Source organism: Onychostruthus taczanowskii, unplaced genomic scaffold, assembly GCF_017590055.1.
Source record: "Onychostruthus taczanowskii isolate IOZ18803 unplaced genomic scaffold, ASM1759005v1 scaffold23, whole genome shotgun sequence".
Lineage (NCBI taxonomy): Eukaryota > Metazoa > Chordata > Aves > Passeriformes > Passeridae > Onychostruthus > Onychostruthus taczanowskii.
The window spans coordinates 5044624-5069693 of NW_024499573.1; the positions used below are offsets into that span (position 1 = coordinate 5044624).

At 40.1% G+C, this 25070-nt stretch overlaps 1 protein-coding gene across 1 annotated transcript; it reads right to left on the minus strand.

Annotated features, from left to right (window-relative positions):
* Positions 1-6631: 6631 nt before the first annotated feature.
* Positions 6632-18262, minus strand: CUNH12orf40 (chromosome unknown C12orf40 homolog). The gene is made up of 11 exons (XM_041405324.1): positions 17276-18262; positions 16544-16676; positions 15981-16047; positions 15331-15534; positions 13337-13443; positions 10238-10758; positions 9925-9997; positions 9213-9273; positions 8616-8676; positions 7826-7908; positions 6632-7270 (listed from the first exon to the last, which is right to left on the minus strand). The coding sequence occupies exons 1-11, from the start codon at positions 17376-17378 to the stop codon at positions 6632-6634; spliced, it is 2052 nt and encodes a 683-aa protein (XP_041261258.1). The 5' UTR covers positions 17379-18262.
* Positions 18263-25070: the final 6808 nt, after the last annotated feature.

Genomic DNA, 25070 nt, shown 5'->3' on the forward strand with positions numbered 1-25070 from the left:
GATGTGCAAAACCTTTGCCTTAGCTAGCACACTCTGATTCTGGGTGCTGTGATATCCCATGAAAGCCCAGATAGAATCCTTAATACCAAACAGAAAAGCAGGGGGTCATACACAGAGCAGTAAGATGTATTGTGTGCAGGAAGAAAGAGAAGCACACATCCAAAATGACCTACCCACAATCTTGTAACACATTAACACCGGCACCACACGGGGGGACTTAGGTGCCTTTTATTGCAGGTAGACAAGGGCAGGGAAAGGAAAGGCTTCCGAAGCAGCCCTGTTCTGTGGCTCATTCTTCAGAAGATCAGAACACACAGATCCTTACAAACACACAGGAGTTATGCTCAGTGTAAGGAGTGTGGAAGCTGCTGTGCTCTGATGCCAAGGGAGCACATCCCTTGAGGGGACTCAGGTGTGAGAAGGGAAAACAAAGGCCCCCCCACTTTCACAAAAGCAGTGAATCACGTGTCCATCCCCATTGGAAAGAGAGTTCCTTACAAAATATTAAAGGTGGAGAAAGGGGGCTGGAGAGGTGGGGGAGATCCATGCTGAGGGAACAGTAAGAGTTTGGGGAGCTATCAGGGAAGCAGTTTGAGATACATGAGCAGTTTGAGGGCAGAGGGGGCTGGATTGGCTGAACTTCATAATCAAGGTGATATGTGGAATAGAGTCTGGATCAGGTTGCCACGGCAACATGAGCAGGAAAAAACACAAAGCAAATCCTGAGCAGAGGCTGGGGGAAGGAAGGGCATAAGGTGTGGAGGATGGTTAGTGGTGTGAGTGTGGGGACATAGTGTCTGCCACACCACTGTGTGATGTCAGGGGACAGTGTCAAGCTGTCCTGGGTAGAGGGGAGCAAAGTCAGAAGGCAGCAGTGGGCTGAGGATGCAGCTGATTTAAGATCTAAATCTCTCTCTAAAAAACAGAGGTTTTTTCCTCAGGACTCAGATTCATAGGCTTAGTCTTCAATTTTAATTTTTTTTTAACACTTCTTGAGTGCTGCAGTGCACTTTGTTAATTACCTAATCTATCAAAACTGCATATATAGAGAGAATTAGTCCCTATTTCCATGGCCAGCTCGCTGCATCCACCAACCAGCCTGTGCATGGTGACAAGGCACAGAAACAGGGTCAGGAGTAGGGTGAGCCAAGCCCTGCTCTGCTGGCACATCCTGCCCTTCTCCTTAACATGTGGCATTTTCAGCCTTCCCAGCCCTGCAGCTTTTCCTTTTCAAAACCATTTCCACAGCTGAGGCTGGTGAGACCCCATATCCCCATCCAGCTGTCACCAAATCACACAAACAGATTTTCCACCTGAAGCCTCCACTCAGGGCCACTCAGCGTAGCTGTAGTTACAAAGGGGAGGCTGTAGGCAGTCACATAAGGAGCAGTGCTGCAAGTGCCAGAGGACTTCTCCATCCCTAAAGTGGCAGTTGTGGCCTGCAGCAGGTGGCCAGGTCCCCACTGGGAAGTGGTCCCTTGGAATAAGCATGAAATTGGTACTTGTTCTAATATATTCATGGTGAGATGGCATCAAAACTGTCTGGCTGCTCCCAGTGAGCTCCTTCATTGTCCAGGATGTCTGATCAGTGTGCTCTGTCACTGGTTTGTCACAAGATGTGACTGCAGTCAGTCAGTCTCATGCTGTATGGCTTCTCCTGTGCTCTCCCTGGTGTTTGAGGTACCCATAACCTGCAGGTTGGCTGAGAGCTGAGGGAGAAGCAGATGCCCCATGCAGCTTTGGAACTAAGCTGGAGCTTATAGTCCCCACTGCTCTCCTCTCATGGGCTGCTAAAAATTATGGGGAAAAAGTCAAGAGCAAGCAAAGTGTTTGTAAGCTGTGTGAAGGCTAACTGCCACCCCCAGCCTAGTACTAGATGAGAGAGCTTTCGTATGCTCTCTATATGTCAAGCTTCCTTGTGGCTGGTGGGATTCACAGGAATACACTGGGGCATTGGGACCCTCACAGTCCCTGGTGGGAGAGTGATGAGTGCCTGTAGTGGCTGTGCACTCAGGGATGAGCTGGTGTTGGGGTGAAACACTGCTGCTCTTCATTTCTGCACAGAAATGTGGATGAGGAGAGGCGAGAGGGGCAGGAGCTGTGCTCTAAGGAAGTGGAGCAGGGCAGGGCAGCAGCAGCAGCACCCAGCCTCCCTCCCCTTACACCTACAGCTCCCCTTCCTCCAGGCCCCTGCCTTGCTCTCAGCACAGGGAGGAAATGGCTCAGGCAGTGGCTGCTCCCATCTGCAGCAGCTGCTGTGAGCAGGCACAGCTTCCCTGGACCCCCTACCTGGCAGGGCTTATTCCCCCAGCCCCAGGCTGGGGGTCTGTGATAGCAGCTGGCCGTGGCCCAAAGTACCCTGCTCCAGCTGGCCCTGCTATGAGTGGGGCTTGCACTGGCGAACTTGGAGATCCCTGCCAGCTTCAGCTGGTTTGGGGTTCTCCAAAAATTAATTTGTTTGTATGGAGTGAAGCTTCTCTGGAGAGCAAAGCTCCTTACAGACCTCCTGTTTCCCAATAATTACTCCAGCCCAGGAAATGAAATAAATCTTCAGCAATAAGACATATTGGTCTGTCCTATGACAGCCACAGCTCTGGGCCAGGCCAGCACCCATGTGCTGAGTGTGACACTGGCAGTAAATCACAGCACTCCCTCTGCAAACGGGCACAAATAAATGGTTTGTTTGGATAAGTTTTTTCTCAGCTCTGTTAAATAATTCAACAGGTCTCTTTCAGCCTCCTGCCTTATCCTGAGTCTCTCACTCTCCACCCCTCTGTGTTTGGGCCCAAGATCCCCCATCACCTCCCAGAGCAGGTGTGTCAGCACCTCTGCAGCCGTGTGCTGTGTGAGAGCTCACCGCAAGCTGCTCCTTACATGTCCAGAGGGCTGTGGCACCAGAGCAAGCACCATCAGGGTGTGGAGTCACTGCAGTATGGCTGGAGAGGGGGACACGTTCAGTATTCAGCTCAGAGAGTCAGGAGACCTGCCTGGAGTTCCACATCACCAGCCCTGGAGAAGCAAGCTCTGCTTTGCGTGACTGGGATTGTCACCTCTAAACTGTTAGAGGCTGTCAGAGAGAACAGGCTGAAGAAGCATTGCAGAAAGGTCATTGACTTTTGTGAGTACAGAGTAGGCACTGAACGCAGAGTTTAATACTTTTTTTCCAGGAAACCTCATCCTCCCTCAATTTGCTATCTGTTAAAACCCTTGAAAAGCCAATTCACAGTTTCTGCCAGAGAAATAATTACTTGTATGAAGACTTAAGCCTCTCGTTTCCTATAATGATAATCCTTCATGAAAATGAAATAAGAATTTCTACAACATTTGTGGAGGCTCTTGGCAGAACATCCAGCAACAAACTGCCCATTAATGACAAAACTTCTTTTGGTGCTTGCCCAGAAAACCTTACCTTGCAGGTCATTAGAGCTGATTTTGGAGGGAAATTAAGTTACAAGCTGCTTATTAAAACCAATTCTGACTGAAGCTTATGGTAGTATTTTCAGTGAGAGTCTTTCAATCTCTATTTAGAAGCATTTGACTGCCACTGATAAACAAATGCTCCTGTTTTTTGTTTAATTACAGGTACCCTTCTGTCCTTTTCCCCAGGAAAATTCTACTTATAATTGATGCTTACCAAACAGTTAAAAATATGTGTATTTCCATGGCCTCCCTGAAGGCTCAGCATGCTGCCAGGGGGAATGGCATGGATGAAAAAAGGAGAGCCTCTGCCTAAGCTATTACTTCAGAGAAAGCTGGTGGTGCCTGAAGGCATTTCGTGAGATGACAGTCATTACATTTAGTGAGATGACAATCATTACCGCTGCTGAATTATCAGCTGAAGAAGGCACAGTTTGAGGTTCTTACTTGCTATTAAACCAAACTCAGCTCTTCCCTGAAGTCACAAAAAAATCAAGGGAAAGAAAGCACCTGAGCAGAGTGGCACACTGGTGCTGAGCTAAGGAGAAAGCACGGGACAAAAGTATATTTTAATGCAAACATAGTAATGTAACTACTTTAAAATACTTCTCTAGTGGCTAAAAAGAGCATGCAGCCTTATTTGTCATCACTGCCAGCACAAAACCACTACAAAGATAGTTTTCTTCTGATTGCTTTGCAATTATAGGTAAAAATGGGGATGTAATTTGAATTTATATACTCTCATCCAAAGGCTTTGAAACATACAGTGATTGATATCCCAAGAAGTGAATTATTGCATTAGAGACATATATGCAGCTCTTCTGTACAGCCAGTCAGAGGGTGAGTTTCTGGCACTGAGCAGTGGAATTTCAGTGCAGTCCAGGCTGAAACCCAGCTGGAACTGGACAGATTGTGAGATCTTCTATATCAGTGGCTGAAGTGAAAATAAGCAATATCCACTGAGAGGCTTTTAACGATGATAAATATGAGCAATAACTGAATAAAGAGCACTTGAAACCCCCCACACATACATCCATATGGTGCAAATGTCCCTCTTTTCCCACCTGAGTTCCAACCTGCGTTCTTTGTTCCTTAGGTTCATAGGCACAGACTGGGAATATGTCAGCTCAGAGGCCAGCTCTGCAGATCTGGACTATCTGCCTGAATGTGGGTAGCTCCCTCCAGTATAAAACTAACCATGGTTTAAAAGTCCCAGCAACAATGCCACCATCAGAGAAACCAGGAGCAGAACTTCCACTGCAAGTTAATGGCAGTTCATCTCTATTTGGGTCACCAGCACCTCTCTAACCCAGAAATCAAAGAACTCTTTGGCCATGAGGCAATTTTACATCTTCTGGGGTAATAAAACCCTTCTAGCCTAAAGCATACAGCCCCGGAGCTTTTAGCAATTATGTGCCGCTCTCTGGCCTCTGCCACAGTGTATTGCAGGCTGGCAGACCAAGTGCCTTGGGGACACACCAGCTGTGGGGGAGGCTGGGAAGCTGGACACATGCCACTGGAAGGACTGGCAGGTGTGTACCAGGCGTGAGGGACTGTTGGGAAAAAAACATTCAAGCCATCATGGGCTGCTGCTGGTGTGGCACAATCTGAATTGACTTTGTCATACTGAGTGAAAAACTATGTTTTACAAACCACAGCTAACAGCTGAGCTTTCAGAAAATCATAGCTGTTATTCAAATAAATTATATCTCCTGTGAAGAAGATGAATATTGCAGCTTAAAAAAAATTACTAGGGAGTTTGCTTTGACAACAAATTGAGGCAACCTAAAAAAGAAAATCTGCTTATGTCAAGCCTTAGGAAGTGGGCAGTGAATTGGCTAAGTGATAGTTACATGGTTCAGAAGTCTGGCTGTGCAAACCACTTCCTATGTATGCAATTTGTACATACAAAAGACAGTGCTATTTTCTTCCAAGTACAGAACAGTCCACTGAAATTTCTGAGCTGCTATTTTAAAAAATAGCACAGCCATAAACCTGCAAACTGTTGAGCAATGCAGACCTTCTTTTAAAAATGGCTTTTAGCTTAAAAAAAAAAAAAAAATCAGCAGTAAAACCAGCCACTTTTTTCATGATTAGAACAGAGACAAAGAATGGTGACAAGTCTCATCCAGGCTGGGTGACACTCACCCCTTCTACAAAGCATAGAAAAAACCCTGACCTGGTGGGAATAAGGGCAGTGAATCTTTTAACAGCAGACTCCAAGGGGAAAACACAACATATTAACCTTATAGAGGCAAATCTCCTGTTGTTTAAGGAAGTCTCCAGCATAGTTTTTGCCCAAGTCCAGTTTGTGAAGAAGAGGAACCCTGCATGCAGCCAGTTAGCTAATGCCAGCACAGGCATTTCTAAATTTTATACATAGGTATATGTATATCTATGTACACACAGAGTTAAAACAGAGAGATATCTTTATAGAAGTGAAGGTGTATGGATCTGTAAGTAGATGCTAGTAACAGTGAGTCTCCCTGACACCTTTACCAGGAACTTCTTAGAAGGCAAGAATATAACCTAGAAACAATATTATCAGAAACTTTTATTTGTTGTGGTTTGTAGCTTTACACAAATACTGAAATGAAGATGCAAGTAGTTCAGATTTTCAGTTCGCAGACAGAATACAGAAACACATGGAAGATTTTTTTAGATTAACATCCAGAAAATGAATGAATGGATCTGCTGTGGAAAGAAAATTGAGCATTTAAAAAAATTTAATTAATTAGTTCTTTTTGAGTTATATTCTATTCTATGTCTGCAGATGTAAATTTTCTGTTTCCCATTTCTGTTTTTAGTATGAACACATGACAAAGGCAAGTTTTTCTGTTAAAATGGGTGAGAATCACACAATGGCTCTGAACTCAGAGCCACACTAAATATTTTTTGAAGTAGTACAACATCTTCCCATTACTTTAAAAGAAACATAACCAATTCTAAAGTACAGAATCCTACAGATATATGGTGGGAAACCAATATAATTCCTAATGTTTTTATTTACTAGGCTATTGTAGAATCCTTTGTTAATAGTTGGATATCTATAGGAACCCATACTTTGAGATAGCAGTAGGTAGACAGAAACCCATAATTATTGATAGCTAAAGCCAGCAAACAGTAAAAGTATCTTTTACCTAACCATGCTAGAAAAATCAGAATATGCCAACTGAATGAAATATACTGAGAACAGGACAAAACTATTGTGTTCCTAGCGTGGCATTATAATTGATCGCTGCTTATCTCTCTCCTTCATTTTATCAATGTAGTTCAGCACCTCTAGAGTCCTCCTGCCAGCCAAGCTCAGGTACTCGGCCTCAGAAGAGAAGGGGTCTGTCCCGGCCGCGCTGCCGGCGCCCGCGGGCTGCTGCCCCTTCTGCACTGGCCCTTGGTGCTCTCCTGCGGTGCCGGCAGCGCCGGGAGGAGGGACCCCGCCTGGGCTGCGGGCGGCGGGGAGGGATCCCCCACAGCTGCACACCCTCAGGGTGCCACACTGGGTGCCCACGTCCGCCTTCTCTACGGTCACGGAGCCCTCGGTCTGTGACCAAACATCGCGCCCGGTGCTGCTACTGACATGCTCCCTCTTAAGGGCGCAGTACGATGGGCCCTGAGATAGAGCTGTGTGGGTTTTATTTTCCTCCTCTGTGGCACAAAAATTAGAATCTCTCTCCTGAAGATTGTTTGCTTCTTTTCTAGGCAAAGTACTGCTGGGCTTCATCCCCACACTTTGGGTGTGAGAGCTCTTGGGGGCCTTTCTTCTTGCTGAGGCTGAGAATAGGTTGGCACCGTGTGCCTTCAAGGAATGTTCATTCAGATATTCCTTCTTTTTGGCTGTGTCTTCCTCTTCAGACTGTTTGAACAGAATTGTGCAATTGTAACTGTTCAAATAGTTAAGTAACTAAGGACTAAAGTAATTACTTGCTAATAACTAAGCTAAATAAACAGAAAGCCCAGAACTGTCTCCTTTGGTTGTCTCCTTCTCCAAGGATGGCTCTTGGTGAAGACAAAGCGGCCAGTGCAGACCTCCACTCTCACAAGCAATTTATAATCTTACAACACAGCATTTTTGTGTTCAAGAATGACTGAAAACACAGTGTGTCAAATCATCCTGCTTTACAGGCATGTAATGTAAGGCAGCTATACATACAGGAAGAGCATAGAACGTTGCTTAGACTTTTTCCACAGTCATGCTATGTAATTCCACAAGGCCAGTCATTATCAAGAGAACAGACCACATGTCTGTCAAACTACTTAGGAAAATTTACAGCTCATAATTTCTTGTCCTCATCACACATGAAGTTATCTCATACAAAACAAAGTGAAATTCCAGCTACATCTTTAGGTGCACTCAGGCATAGAGATATGATTCAAATGAAGCCCTGCCAGCCCAGAAGGATTTACTCACTGTGTCAGGACTAGAGCACAAATAGCTCTCAGTCTGCCTTGGAGAGTAACTGTGAGACTGGCTGCTGAATGGTGACTCCACATCTTGAAAAATTAGATGAAAAAGAAAAGGTTACTCACAGAACAGTCCCCAAAGATCCAACTCTCAAGTATACCATGTAGAACTATTTATTTCTGATGCAGTTTTAAGACACTGTTTAAAGAACAAAATGTTAGCAAGGTCAATCTAGTTCACAGCGATAGCCAGTTCTCCTCCGGTCAACACATCTGAACAGAGGTTGTGAGATGGGGCCCCCAAAGCCTCAGCTGTGCTGTTCATCAGCAGCAGAACTGCAGAACCCAAAAGGAGGAGGGAATCTGGAGAGCACAGCCTGCAAGAGAGCACAGCAGACTCCACGTGCACACTGGCTGCCATAGAAGTTACATATTTCTTTCTTGGAGGTCCCTGAGAGATCTCTGAAATGCAGCCAGCACAGCTGACCCTACAGCTACTGATGGAGTAGGAAGGATGTAGGATTGCTTTGCTTACCTCCCTCCCTCTGTCCACATGTGGAGTGACGGCATATAGTCTAGTGGAAGAGAATATCTCTTCAAGGAAAAGCAAGCACAGCTAATTCTTAGTTACCTGGTAATGCTAGTTGTCTTTTTACAGTGCTGTGTGAATCAGAAATATAAGCTCTTATTAAAATTAACATCCTAAAAAGATCATTCTCCCTGGCTTTAAAAGTAACTGTTCCAGATTCACATGTAGAGAAAACATTTTTAAGTGATAATGTATAAATAGTACTAACCCATCTCATGAAGATATGAACTCAGTCCAAACTTATACCCTTTCTCTTGTGCTGTTGTGAACTGTTAAAAATAATAAGGTATTAATAGTGAGGGTTCAGCTGGATCAGTATCTCAGGTTAAGAAAGGAACATTCAGTTTCTGTGTTACATAAAGGAGTCACTGAACTGTACCTCAAATTATTTTAAGAGGATTTTTACCCCTGAGTAGTACCATATGTGGCTTCTACAGTCAAGACATCTGAAACACTTTTATATATATACTGGCACAAAGCTCCTTTATAATACTGAAGCATTCTGCATATAAGTCTGGGCATTGCCTGCAGAACCTGATCCTAAGTGTGATGGGTAATTTACCCAGTTCTTTCAGGCATCAGCTAAAGTGTGAATGAAACCAAGTGAACTGTGGACCTGTCTATCTGAACCATGTCACTAGCAGCAGTTCTTTCTGAATTCCTTATACAAACCATGATGGAAAAGAAGCTTCCATGATAGTTAATTCATTGAAGCTATATTCAGTTTCTAACTTCCTTCTCCACCTCAAATGAATCATGCAAACATTGGGTCTGACAAAAAAAACCCCATATTTTTAAAAGTTACCTCTTCAAATACAAAGACATGGTTCTCATTCCAGGCTGTTTCTTTCACAGACTTGTTGTCGCTGAGGAATGCAAACACAAGTTCACTGGTAAGTGATTTTTTTCCCCAGTATTTTTATTTTCTTTCTGATTTAAATTCCTGATTGATGACTTTTCAATTTTTACTTTGTCTTCAGTAACCATTAAATGCTTCCCACTACTGAGATCACCGAACTTATCTCTGAACCTGAGATTTAACACCAAGAATATGTTTTTCACAAACACCATTTCTGTTGAAATGGAATTGAAGCAATAACAGAAGATAGTGCTGTTTTGTAAAATGGAAGGTACTATGTATCAGTCTTTGAAAAACAAGTCTTTAGTAAAACACAGAGCACTCACATAGAGCAGAGAAGACACTTGCTCTGTAGCCAGTGGAATGAGACAGAATATTTTAGAGGGCAAGCCAGATTACCAGCTTAACTTCAGGATCTCCAAGCTGCCCCATGAAGCAGTATTTCTGTGTGCTTATTATGGGCAGATACAGAGGCTTAGTGGGCTTTCCTGTGATTTATTCACACTGTACAGTACTATTTTCACTAAGAAAACCTGAGTCTAAACAGTAATACTGTTTAGAATTTTGCCTTCTTGTGCTCTTAGCAGGATTTCTCCAATTCAGCAAAGTCTCTGCAGTTATCACTACTTAATAGATTGGTAATTTCCATAACACTCACCTTTTTTTTCTGGAATAATTCTGCACATTCTCCTTTAAGCTATTCTGCTGATCATGGCGATATGCAAATGTCTCTAAAATTAGAAAAAAAAGTAAACCTTGATTTTGAAATGCAATAGAATAAACACAATTTCTATAAAAGTTTCTGTCGAGTTTTTAAAATAATTTAAATAGTTGGATTTAAAATTATGTGACTGCATTCTGAAGATTCATTATGTTTTCAGTTGGGGCAGATACATCTCTAGTTATAAGAACCGATGTCTTTAAAAGGAGAATAAAACCCAGAATACAGGTCCTCAAAATATGACACGCACCAATTTTTTCAAGGTTTGCTCTTCCTTCTTTCTGTTCACAGGGTGTGAAGTAGTGCTGTCCCTCACGACAGTTCTGCCGCGGTGTTTTATGAAGTGCACTTGTTTCCTTGTAGCTTGTATTTGACACATTGTTACTTTTAAGGAAAACCTGTTCTGGAGCTGTGAAAATGCCTTCAAGGTGTCTGTCTACCAGATCTTCTTTTGCATTGGTTGCAGGATAAAGCCTTCTAGTGTCACAAGAATAAATTCTGTTGATTTGATTTCGAACATCAGGAACAGTGAAAAAAAAGTCATTATTGCTTTGGTTAGAAAAAGGATTAAAATGCTTTGTGGAAGGATTATTTTGGATTGGTCGACTCTCATCTTCAAATAGTGCCAGAAAGGAACAACCACCTCCATCTTTCAGTTCTGCGGCTTCTTTCACAGCATCAAATATTGCTTCTTTTATTCCTTCACAGTTTTCTGAGTCGTTATTGGCTATTATAATTGGATTTTTCCTGGCAGAATTCATGTAGTCTGGCCTGGGGGTAGGCAATGAGGTATAACAGGAGTAGAAGAGAAAATCCATTTTGCTGAGTACACAAACAAATCAAATACTGTTAACACAACACTTTATGGTAATTTGATAATAAAAATATAAAAAACTTCACAGCTCATTACACTTGATTTTGTCCTAAATATACAGTATTTCAACTGATAAAGTGTGTATTTTATTATGTTTTATATCTACTTTATGGTAAGATTGATTTTAAAGGGGTTCTATTTCTTAATATCTCCAAGCATACAAAGCCATGGAGCACATCCTCCTGGACAGAGAGTTGTGATTTATAAAATCAGCCACAGTATGTCACTGCTGCTCCACCAGCTGACCAAAGGCGGCCACAGCGGGGAGAAAAAGAAAAAGAGGAAGATAGTTTCTTCCATTCATAAAAGTAGTTTGCTTAAGACTGTATTTGTCTTCCATACTGAAAGCCCATAACAAGTGACTTTCATTTGTACCTGAAATCAGAAATCCTGATTCAGCACAGATTTTTTCTGTTCCACTGTCAGGAGGCCAGTCAGACATTTTGATATGCCACTACTTCCTTACCCCACTTTGAGAGCAGTGGTTTTGAAGATTTTATCATGTAAGCATCATGGACATGAAAGCCATCATGCTTTCACTTACTTGGCTCTTAATCTAACATTTTCACTATTTTTTTTCCAGGTTGGATCTGCTGACTGAACTCTCAGAAACTCTGAGCAAAAAGTTGAAATTCTTCTGAAGGACAGAGATCTGGCAAAAAAGACCATTAAAAAAAAAAAAACAACAAAAAAACAAAAAAAACCCCACAACTCTTTCTTCAAAATGTTCTGAGCAAGGCTATCAGTAGAACTTGAAACTGAAATGTAGTACAGAAAACTCTTACTGGAGAAAATGCTTGTGGTGTTTTGGTCATCAAATACTTGGAACTGGATAAAGATTCTATGGAACTTAAATGAGAAACTAGTTTTCTCTAGTTACAGAAACCTCACCAGGACAGTTTTAGAAGGCTAAACACACTAGAGTTTATTTCAGAGGATACTTGGATAGATTTACACAAGGCAGGTAAAACCATTTTGTGAAGCAATTCAGAGAGTCTTTCTCAACTCCAGCTGAATATTTTGTTATGCAAAATAAAATTTAAGAGTAGATGAGGAAATATGACATGAAAACTTTTAATTAATATTTAATAACCTTGAGGTGCCACAGCTCTCAGAATTATGGACATTGATTACATCATCAGTATGTTACATTAAATAACTGTATAAACTGACACTCTACTTTTCACATACAGTGAAAGAAACTCCCTTCACAGAAGAATTATGATTTCTTGATAAGAATAACTGTATAAGAATTTATGGCTAGAATGAATGAAAACAAAATGAGGACAATACCAAGAAACGGATCTGAAGAGCAGCTGGAAAGGAAATGTTGTTAGTGACCCATGAATAGGTAGAAGATGAGAGGATGTGGCATAAGCAGATGAGTGCAGACCTGATAGCTGGTAGGGAAATGAGAGATGTAGGTGAGATAAGGTTATATAGGGCTGGTGGAGAAATGAGAGATGTAGGTGAGATAAGGTTATATATTTACAGTGTAAATATATTAATTGGGATGTGCAGCAAGGTGAACCCTATGCTCATTTTAGGTTTTGCTGGAGAAAGCCAGGAGAAGCTACAAGAGTAGAAGTCAAGGTGGCTGATGTGTTTAGCTATTATTTGGCCAGTGATTTTATGGGTCACTTGACTCCCCAAGCAAACAGGCTGCAGGCACTTCAGGAACAGCAATATACTCTATGGCCTTTTTATGTCTTTAGCCAGCCTAAGCTAGAGATGGGCAGGAACTTTCAACCAAATGGCAGACTTGTGCAACAGGAGGAGTAAAGTAAGATTAGCTATGTAGGACCTCTAAGTCCAAGGGAGAGCCTCTGGAAAGAAAATGAAATAAAATGTTCAGTACAAACGAGTCTGTCCCTAAACCCTCTGTGATTTGAAAGATTTTTAATCAGTACATACAAAAAGAAAAATATTCTTGATTTCTCTCCATTCTTTTAAAAACAAAGTATATATTCTCATAGAAGTATTATTGAATCAATTATAGGGAAAAAAGAAAGCTATAGTAGGATCACATATGCAAGAGAAGAAAAGAAAATGCTTTGTTCTTGGAATCCCTAGTATAAATAATGCAGGTGCAGATGCTCAGTTGCTATTGCATCAAGATTGTCAGAAAAGCACTTGCAACACTGCCCAGAACTAATAACACCTGAGGCAGCTTCCCCCTCCTCCTGGCCTCTTAGTAAATCTGTCCTGTCATTCAAGGTAAATTCAGCACAACTATCATGTCTGTGACATTGAAAAAAATAGATCATGGCTCCAAGTGCCTACTCAAAATTCAGATTTTTCTGCTTTTCAGCAAATTTAAATAGCTTTGTATGTTTAGTATTTCCATTTGTTTTCAATTTCCATTTGAAAAACAGTGAAAAAAAACCAAGTAGCAATAAGGTTCTGATTATTTTAGTATTTTTCTTAATTAAACTTGACTGTTATTTTCCTCATTAATGTAAAATCACTTCCTACCTATCAAATGGCTTGAACAGCTCCTGAGGCACTGTATCAGACTTCCTGAAAAGAAAGTGGCTTGGAGGGTTTGTATTCCAAGGGTTTTGATCAAAGCTGTTACCTGGCTGAGAAGACAATAGAAGCTGTCAAACTGTGAATATACATAATTGTTACAGTCTTTAAAACTTTCATCTTGGTTGAAATATATCTATTTTCCCACTATTTTTATTTCTTCATATCTTTACAGCAGAAGCCCAAACCTCCTTACAGCCCAACTGTTGCCAAACAAGCTTTAGCCAACAGATAACTACTTTGAGCATGACAGTAACAGTTTTTTCTCATCCTATTGTCCATTTATCTGGTTCATAGCTGCCCATTTTGACTACCAGAATCCCATGGGAAACTTAATAAAAAGCCTTCCTAAAGTCAAGGTAAATAATGCCTGCTCTTCTCTCTAATTCCCAGAGCTACTAATTCCATCACAGAAAGCCATTGTGTCCACCAGGCAGAGTATGACCTTGCAAAATCTGATGGCTGTTTGCAGACACCTTCTTGTTCCTCATGCACCTTGGAATTTCCTCTGGGAGCTTAGCTCCTTATTCCTTCCAGGGACAGAGGTGAGATGATGGTTCCCCAGATCATGCTTACATTTTTGCAGATGGACATAACATTTGTGTATTTCTTCTCACTGGGAAGCTTCTCTGATCACCACAGCCTTACAAGGGTGGTAAGTATCTGCCTTGCAGTGATGTCATCCAAGACTCTTAATATACTAGTTTGGACTGTGTCCAGTCTCATATATTTCTATATATTCAGGTTACAATAGATTCTCTAACTTGTTCCTTCCCTACTGGTTCATTCAACTCCCCCCAGCTCCTGACTGCATTTTAGGATGAGCCAGAGAGCAGATGTTTTCTGGAAAACTTGAAGCATTGTAGTCTTTGAGTACTTCAGGCTCTTCCATGTCATTTTTCACTAGGTCTCAATTCTATTTAGCAGCGTTTTCCTTTGTTTCCTTTCTTTGATGACACACCTAAAGAAGTCCTCCTTGCTGTTCTTCTCACCCATTGTGATTCTCAGCTCTGACCATCCTAATGCCACCCCTCCCAGCTGAGGGGATGCTCCTGTCTTCTTCCTGGGTTGCCCATCCCTCCTTGCACTCTTCCTTTTTGCATTTGACCTCAGTCAGGGGTTCCCTGATTCAGCCAAACTGGCCTCCAGAATCGAATCATTCTCTTGCACATAGAGGTGGGCTGTCCTTGTGTTTTGAAAACATATTTCTTGGGGTTCTTCGTTCTTCAGGTCAGCTTCCTGTGAGTTTTGGCCTATTCATTCTCTGAACAACCCATCATCTCCCCTTCTGAAACTCCTCAAGCATTTCTTCCTCACTAACCTCAAGACTTCAGAGTACCATTGGTGAGACACATAACTTTTTTTATTATTTCCAATGAATAATATATTTGCTAAAAATAAAGCATATTTGCTATCAATTTTCTAAGGATGATTCTTTTAAGAATCACAAAGTTAACAAAAAGAAAAAATAGTAATATATGAACGAATAAGTTTCAAGTGTTTCTTAAAAGTAAAGAGTTAAACAGCAGAGCACTGAAAATACTGTAAGAACTATGTTAATCACTGAGACATTAAAAGATAAAAAATTAGGTAATGGGATCACCTGGGATCATGCAACACCCAGTTACACTAACTGTATGTTCAAGAAAGCTGTATTTCTAACTATATTTCAGGTTTCTTTAACCAAATTTACAAGCCAGAAGCAAAAGAAAGCCACCAGCATGTGACTAATTCTCTCTCTGCAAATATCAGCAACACTGAGGGTTCAGTGAACAAAAGTCAAGTTGGGCTTATTTCAGAACAATAAAATAAATATATTTCTATATACATAATATTAATTGCCACCAGCCTACAAAAATGTTGATCAATCATAGTTTTACACACCAAATAAATGAAAGTTAGTTTAAAGTAATTCCACAGAGGTAAAACATTAACCAAACCTCTTTTTGCAGCTCCTTTTCATAGATGTGGTCCCAAATGTTGCCCATTAGTTTTGTGTTGAAATTTTCTTCTGAAAGCTGTGTACAGTTAGAGAACTGAAAACCAGAGGAGGACAATGGACAAGCACTAAAAACTCTTGCTGTGTTGTCTTCATTTTCCATACTAGAATCAACATAGCCTAATTCCATTACTTGTGGAATGAGCTAGACAAAACATAACAAAGACATATTTTATTTAGCTAAAACTGTTTTGATTTAAGCATAAAGTTCAAAGTAATCAAGACATTTTGTATCTTTTACATATCTGCACATAACCACAAAGAAGAGAAGATTTTCTCTATTCTGACACGACTTTTCACTAAAAACTTAAGGCAATAAGGGCTTTTTTCAGGGAAACATGTAAGTAACTACTTAATCTGAAGCATGCACACAAATGCTATCTTGAGGAGAGATGGATATAAATACATTTTTAGCTTTTTTTCAAGAAACATATAAACAGTAGCATGAAAATAATTTGTCAATATAGTCTTAAAGAGAAAGAAGAGTTCATGTGTTTCAGTACCCATGAGTTTGTCCACTCTTTGAAAACTCACTTAAAAATACAGTAATTACTGCACATATTTAGTCTTATATCATAAGAACAACAATACCTTATGCTGGTATTTTACTTTTTCTGAGAGATGTTGTCTTCTGCTGTCCAAAACTTGCTTTTGTAACCTTGTAAAATGAATAAAAACAGCCTATGAAATGCAAGATCCAAAATATTAAAATATTCTGATTATTAATTTCAAAATAACTTAGGAATATTTTTTCACACATCTTAAAACAGCCTGATTCTTAGGCAGCTATGAGCAGCCTGTCTGTGAGTTTGTCACTTTAGGGTCTCCAAAGCTGGATGGGAAAGCAGTGTAAGTGTGTAATGCTGTTTGAATAACCTGCTCCTTGAGGTAAACAGTATAAGTACCTGGCATGAGTACAGACACATAACCATTTTTAAAAAATCTCTCAGCTTCATGTGCAGTTTTTTATTCAGAATTTATTAATTTCTCTCCCTCTCTCACAGTATCACTGGAACAACAGGAGTGGTTGTGAAACTCCACTGTTTACAATGGTATGTTTATATTGTCTTAATACCCCAAATGTGAAGACTATAATGAAACATCTGTCCCAGAACCTCCCTATTGGGTAACTATTGCCTATTTTCTACAAGTACCTGCTCTGGAGATCATCTAAGTTTGACTTATGTTGTGTACGTAGGGGTGATGTGGGAAGCTCTAAGTTATGTCTCCTGATAGGTTTTTTTCCATCTTCAGTGATATCAACGTGGACTGGCTTCCTCACGTTCTCTGCAATGAATGTATTTGTTATGTCAGTGCAGGGCTTGGAGAAAGCTTTGATTTGAGCTTTGAGAATTTTCATTAGAGTACAAAAGTTGTTGTTTTATATTTCTTAATCCATTTAAAGCCATATTTGTTTCTTTCTTTGCTACTAACAATACAAAACCTCTATTTTAAATGGCACAATGATATAGAATTACGCAGGTGCTCACCACAGGGAGCAAAACATTCCCTGGCCACTCGCTTCCCACTGCCCCACTGGATGGGGCTCCTTCCCCTGTGCATGATGTGAGGAGGTGCAGAATCACCTCAGGGTCCTGGCCAGGCCTGTCCTGGCTACTGCGAACATTCACCCTGGCCTGGCCTGGAACCAGGACACTGCACAAAGCTTTTAAGGTGAAGAAGGCAGGAGACAAGGCTGTTGGATTGCTTTTATGCCCAGACTTTTTATTCAGTCATAATTTTTGTATTAAAATACAATTTTTACTTTAAAAATAAAACAACATTTACTTGAGGGTTAAGTTGTAAATGGAAGAACAAGAACTAAAATAACAGCAGTAATAGGTTAGAACAACTAATTCTGATACATCAGTATACCCAAAACTCACCAGTGTTTTCTGTCTTGGTTGATATCTGGTTAACCACATATAGATTGAGAAGATCCAAACTGACTGCTGAACTTTTAGGAGATGATACTTCCAGGAGCTTCATTTTTGACTTAAGCTTCTTTCTTTCAAAGTATTCCTTAATTTTTTAAAGGAGAGAATAACTTTTTGACAGAAGCTTCAACAATGCATTGCCAGTATAGGTAATTATTTTGAAATTAGCAAGCAAGACTTAGCAAACTACTCCTAATATAAAAGCACATGATTAAGCATCTCTGAATTCTCATGCCCCATTTGCTCTGAATTTATTTTTATTGCCTTGAAAAAGAATGCAAATATAATTTGGTCACATTCAAAATAAATCATTGTTATCTTGATGCCAAAAATTTAGTCCTTAAATGCTCATTTCTCAAACTTTGTGTACAACCACTAAAAATATTTCTTAAAATAAAATATACCAAATGTGGCAAGGACAAAGTCTTAAAAACTTTAAAGAGTCTTTTCAGGAAGCATATAAGATAAACAAATAAATCAGCAAGATTATGTACACCAGATGTGCCATCTATAGTGACACAAAGAGTTTATTGTTCTCCAAATTTGTCCCTCTTGACAAATAGTCTTCTGACAAAAAGAAAAAAAGACAGGGAAAAAGTAAAAAAAGAAAAGTCTCTAAGATTAGGAATTCAGAAAGAATTTTTGTTAGAAGGAATAAAAAGAGATATGACTGACACTTTGAAGATATCAGAACAATAATATAGGAAACAAACCCCTCCATTTTGCAGAGCCTATTAATAACCATCCTAAAATTGTTAAGTACAGCAATGAATAAATAAACCCAGTAAGATTTTTTTCTAAACAAAAGAATGATACTGAAAACTGAAGGCTATGCCAAAACAAAAAATAGCATTGACTTTTCTTCTGAAATGTAATCTCTGTCATGATTGCAGGTTACATGTAATTAATATACCTAACATGTTTGTTGGTAACAAATTTTTAGTATCATTTATTATTATCTTTAGCTTCCCAGGATGACATTATCTATGGAAAAATCTCTGTTCTTCAGTTAAGACAAATATCTTCAGTAAGGTACAATCATCCTGTGTACAAATCCACACTTCAAAATTAATTTTAGAGTCCACACCCCCAAAATGCAACCACTTCCCTTCAGTGTCCCAGAGGTTTTTCCCCATCACCTCCAAATTACTAAATTACTAATAATTGTATAATAGCAATTAGAAAATTACCACTGTGTCTAGTAATTTAGTACTACATTACTAAAAACAATCCTGTCTTTTCCTGTTTTCCCTCTCCACTGAAACAAATTACATATCTGTAATATAAATTATGTGGCTTCGACCAGTAATCCCTGAGAAAACAGAGAGCTCACAGGCCTCCAGAAAACTGGGAAAGCGATGGGGACAAGCTGCTGATTGATCCCACATTCCCATATGTAAATATTTTAATTTGTGTCATTGTCTCTGTACAGTCAGCCTGTTTTTCTTCTACCCCTATATGCCTGTGCACCTGCTCTGGGTATTTGGGTTATCAGCTTCAGTGGTGGAGCTTTCCTATACTGCCTCTTTTCCCTGCTGCTGAGGACAAAACTGACTCCACTTATTATGGTTATAGCCAATTTCTCTTGTTGTTTTCTTTCTCTTTCCTGTTTGAAATGTCTCCTGCTCTGCCAGGGATAAGTTTGATTCCTTTATTTCACTTTCAGACTCAAAATACAAATAAGCTGTCCTCCTTTTGCAAATGCCAGAAGAAGAACTCCAATGAGCCTAACATCCTTTGACGTGGCCCAGAAGAATGGCTGTGTATGTGTGTGTTGGGCCAGCTGAGCACGTGCTTTTCACCTGGGGCTTCAAGGAATCCCTTGTGTCCCCACACACCAACACAACATGGTAACAGAAGTAATCCAGGAAAACCAAAACTGGCCACAGGCATTCATTCATTCATTCATTCATTCATTCATTCATTCATTCATTCACACCTTCTCTTCTTGTTGTAATTCAGTTTAGTAAATTTAGAACAAGACTTTTCCCCTAAAAGTCAGGGAAACACATTGTAACTGTTTAGCTACTGTTTTGAATCTCACTTAAAATGCTTTGAAAGTTTTACCTAAGTGAACCCACTAAAGCTTTTATACAACAATATAAAATCCAATATTGCTGAAACCGTTTACCTTTTGTTTTCTCCTTTCTTGCTTTAATATGATTCTGCTTCTGAAAAATGCAAATTATTATTATTTTAATTGCAAAAATATAATCTTGAGTCATGGCTTGAATTTCTCATCAGTGGTTCTGAGTTTTAGAACACAAATACGTTAATGTTATATGTTATGTTATGTTATGTTACAATGAACCAAACCTCCAGTAAAGTCAACATATCTCTGTTGAAGTAATTTTGACTGATCCCAGTTTACTCCAGTAAGGATAGGACCACATTTGATATTAGGAGATCAAACACATTTAACATGATAAAAGAAAATATAAAAAAAGCTTTTAATCATTTGACTTTTAATGCACATTTCATCAACTTGTAATTTCTTAAAACTTAAGAAATCTTTGTCAATATATTATTTCCTCCTATTTTTTTTTTGTTTTTGTCATGCTGCAACATAGCTACAAAACTATATTAGCAAACAAAAGGAGCACTATATGAGCTTTTACCTTTTGGGACTTTCCAGAATATTGGGGAGCCTTTTGTAAAACAGGAAAGCAAAATAGATTGACACTACAAGTTGCTGTTGTTTGTTCAATATAGGAAACAGTTATACCTCCAACTACTTGCCTCATCTGCCAAACATAGTCTTATGTGAAATGCCTGTAGGACTTGGTGCATAAAATTGGAAGTCAGGGTCATTGCTCCATGAGCAGAGTGAGCATGGCTGCAGTCCTTAGGTCAGTAAGATTAGGACTTTTTGTGAGGGTTAGAAATGTAGAGTATTCCCTTGGAATTGCCTTTTGCTTAAAGTTAGAGCAAACTTTCCAAAACATATGCATATAACATTGCAGTGGGGAGGAACCCCAGTGATGTGTAGTTTTTCTGACACCTAAAATGTCTGTCACCTAAAAACCCCAGCTTGACCCGAGTAACCCTGACAGATACTACCAGCAGCAGCAAGCAGCAGGTTGATTTGTATTTGCTAAATGTGGCAGTACTGCTACACACTGGGTTTTCTTACAGAGGGTATGGGAGACAGGCATTTAGGACAAAGCTAGGGTTGGTGTTTTGGGGTTTTTTCCAAGTGAAACTCTCCTTTCCTTCTGCTTCACAGAGGCAACATTCAGAAAACTCAATTCGCTGGGAAGACTTTCAGATGGGTAGGGTGTTTTTTTTATTTTGATTCTGCATAGTCTGAATGATTATGAAGCTGTGTTCTGCAATGCTGCTTCCTAATGGCTGACAAAATCTGTGAGGTTTGCATTTCTAGTAGATTGGCAGAGGGCAGAGCACATTGTTTTTCTGTTCTAAAAAAGAACATTTTCTTTTTTATTTCTTTATGATTACAACTCAGTTTGTGATGCTTTACTATTTCAGTGAATCTCAATACCTGTACATCCTTTTTCTCAAATGGTAACCACTGCTTTTCGTGAGGGCGTGAGAAAGGCTCATCCAGCCCCTGTCTGTGGAGAGACACAGAGCCCAAACGTGACCCCCTGCCTGTGGTGGGAGGGCACCTGCACCTTCTCACAGTCTGGCTCCAGAGGGGACTCCAGGGTGTCACACTCCATGGCCTGCTGCTCTGTGAGGGGACACCAGGCCTGAAACACACACACTGTGGCACTACCGTGGAGAGGTACTCATTTGATCACAAACACCATGGTCTGCCCAGTTTGTGAGGGGAAATGAGGCCTGAAGCACCCACCATGGCTGTGCTCAGTTTGTGAGGGGAAATGAGGTCTGAAGCACACCATGGCTGTGCTCAGTTTGTGAGGGGACCCCATGGTGCCACACACAACATGGCAGTGCCTGGTTTGTGAGGGGGCACAGGGTTGTTAAACACACCATGGCGGTGCCCGGTCTGTGAGGGACACTGACACAGCATGGAGCAGTTTCTGTCAGCTTTGAAGAGTTTCACTTACCGACTGCCACCCACCCAGTTCATTTTCTGCTGCTGAGGAGGCAGGGAGGGAGCGCTGCCCTGGGCGCTGCTGGCACTGTGGGCAGAGGCAATGGCTACCCCGGGATGGTTTGCAGCCGCCCAGCAGGGCCACAGGGCCCTTCTGCAGGGCCTCCTCCTCCCTTCAAGCACCAGGGCAGCTGCTCTTCATGCCCCAGGCTGGCAGAGGAGAAGGAAGGGGTGGTACAGGGATTGACAGACAAAGGGGAAGGATGGAGAAAGCCAAGGGAGGCACTATGGAAGAGGAAGATGTGATGCTCTGGTTGCTGCTGCCCTTTTGCCTCTGGTGTTTCCATACAGGCTGCTGCCAAAGCCATCGTCCTTTCCCAAAGGAGTCAGGAGCATCTTGTCCCAAGTGAACTGGTTTGTCTTTAGCCATCTCTGCTACAACCACTATGATTTTTAGGACAAGAGAGCACTTTCCATCCTACTCTTCCTCAGGTATATTTAGGGGAAGCGATGAGCATTTCCTACAGGTAGATGTTGTTGCCCTTGGTCCTGCCTGATGAGCTGTTGTGTGTAAATGCGACTAACCCTCGAGGAGGGATGCAGAGCCACTCGGGGATTCTTGGCAGCAGCACAGCTCCACTTGCTCCCTTCCCTATTAGCTCACTTCCACCGTCTCAGCAAGTGAAGGCACTCATTTACAAAACAATCATCAAAATTCTACATGAATCTTTTCCTGTGGTGTTTCTTTCCTGAGTTATCTTTAGCCTAAAATTTTTCAGGGTACTAAAGTTTGATTAGCATTAGTACAACAATGTGAAGAGTGTTCAGAGTAGATATTAGGAGTTTAAAATTAAAAATTAGCTAAGATGTTTTTCTTTCTAATAGTCCTAATTTGGCTAGGCTGTTTATAGAATCTGATAAGTATGCAAAATTGTTTCTTGTAACAACACTAGATTAAAATCTTCATGATAAATTAGATCTATATTTTAAGTCTATGTGTCTCTACAGCTAATATGACAGATGACAGACTGAAAATTTATTTAATTTCTTCACTTCAAATAATAATTTTTATTTTCAATTCTATCTAGTGTAAATGATGAACTTGGTAATACTAAGATGTAGTTTCATGTACAAGATAGCCAAATCCCTTTAACATTTTTTTTAAGTATATATTTTCTATATCACTCTTACTCTTACTTTTTCACAGTATTGTCTAGATTTAAAGGAAAAAAGTGGGATTTTCTTTATTTTTGACTTATTTAATCTGTAGTTACCCAGGAGTAGTTACATGGCAGCTTCAATTAATTATTTTCAACGTAATAAATCTTCTCCTCCTCAAATTATTTCTTGCAAATAAAGCTAATGACCTTTCAAACAGTCGTAAAATAAAACATCAGTTCTTTTTTGAGGAGGGCAAAGTAAACAATTAAATAAGACTTGAGATGAATATGATTATATTTACAATGTTTGCATATTTTGCCTTGACTGTCAACATTTTAAAAGCTTGAAATAATTAATTTGAATTTCTGAATAATTTCAAGAAGTTTTAGGACATAATTATTAATTTTTAAAAGGTCATGAGAGTGAGTTTCATGGAGCTTTGTTGATTCTCTGGGAAGTGAAGTAACCACAGAACAAAGAGGCTTCTTCTATTTGTCAGAGACTGAAGTTTAAGGATTTCCCTTTTTTCTAACTTTTATAGCTACTCTTCAGAATAACTATATCTCATGTTCCTTTGTTAATTAAGTATTATACAGGATCTTCTTCAGAACAGCTTTCCCACCCTCAGCACCTGAATTTTCCTCTCTGACATGTTTCTTCACTATCAGATCAGTTCTAGATATAAGAGACATAAAGCAGCCCAAAGCAGGCTAAGAAAGCATTTCTCCAGGGAGGCTGGTGTTGAAATGTTCACTGTGCAACTTTTGGCACCCAGCTTTGAGTAGATCCTTACAGAACTCCTGAATAATAAAGTAAGTGAGAGGGAGGTCTTCTGATGGGTGTCTCGAGCATTTAAGTGAGGACCCTGCTCTATGTCCCAACACACCCAGAGAGAAAGCAGCTAATTTAGACAATGAAACTGTGAATTCAAAGTGTGTGCCAGCTCTGTCTGCAGCATTATTGTACCCTGAGGGTTTGAAGATGCTTCTTTCCCTAAACACGCTCCCTTGAGTGAACAGACACTGCTGATGTAAAATCATACTCACCAGAGACAGCAAGAGGGAAACAGAGAGAAGATGCGTTTCTAAGGAATTTCTTAGAACTAACTGCAAATAGTTCTCATGTTTCTTAATGAATCTTCTTTCCAGCAAGTGTCCTATTCTAATGCTCATTATAAAGGAAGGAATTACTAAAGAGATGAACAAAAAAACGAAACCCAAACTGATGATTCTCACAGTTAAGTTTAAATATTTTACAACATTACTGAATTTTATAAATGTTAATTTAACATACTTTGATTTTTTGTTTGATCTTGATATCCAGCATTAGGTAACTAAATCCCTCTGTAGAAAACTGCATAAAAGATGCAGGGAAGCTAAAATGCTTTCCCATCTCTATCCAGGGTGAGAATTTCTGGCACTTTTAAATACCAGGATACATTTATTTAGATCCCTAAATATTGGCCAAATTATCTAATGCTAGGAATGCATGATTTAAAAAAGCCTGACTCTGTTCCAAGTGGAAGATTTTCTTTGGCAAATGCAGTGCTTAAACTTTGTTTACAGAGTAGCATGGCCTTCTTCCAGGCCTTCCATGGCCTTCTTCCATACTCAATGCCATTCCCTTCCTTGAGAGATCAGCTCATGGAGAAATAAAGCAACACTGACCTTGTGGTGTTTTATAGCAACCTGGTTGATGGTTTTGCCCGAAAGAGTACTTTTTAAAAGATGGCTGTGATATTGCAAAATCATCACAGTGTCTGAGGAAGTTCAAAACAGAAAACACAGCTTTATTTAAAAACAAAGTTTCCCCTTTTAAAAGTAGTTCCTCTTGAAAGACAGATCTCTCTTTCAATTAATTTAATGAGAAGGCCTTTCCCTATTCATCTTTAAAGGGTGGAGAGATAGAAGATTGTAGACAGGCTGAATAGTTTCCAAACACAGCATGCTAGCCAGCTCAGAGAGAAGCTTCTAATCTACCTAGGTCGAAATTCAGTGCCCAGCTGGGAAGAACATGGGACTGGATCCACGTGGCAAACCAGCAGCCAGGACAGTACCACTGACAACAGTAGGTTGACACATTGCTACATGAAGCAGATGCCATTCTTAGGTGGTATTATTTGGATGGAATAATTTTTTACAGAATGAACTCTCAAGACAAAGTGCCAATCTTGGCTTAATAGAGAACAGTGCATGAGATCTGTTACAGAGTCTCATGCTGATAATCCTCACTTTACAAAAACAGTATTTCTATAGAGATTAACAAAGACCAAAGAATCTTCTGTAGTTGTTCCAAACTCCAGTTAGGGAACAGTGTCAAAAGCAAATCAGGAGAGAGAGCCAAGAGAATTAAGTCCTTACAAGGGGCTAGGAAAAAGCTGAAGGATACCAGACTTGACTTAAAGAGACAGTTTGAACCATAGCAAAAAGAAGATAACAGAGGGGGAACACAGACTCAGAGAAAAATACAAATACAGTTACAACAGGCCAGAAAAAAAAGAGAAACAACTAGGCAAAGTAACCAAACTACTAAATATTTTTTCTTCACATCAACTAGGAGTAA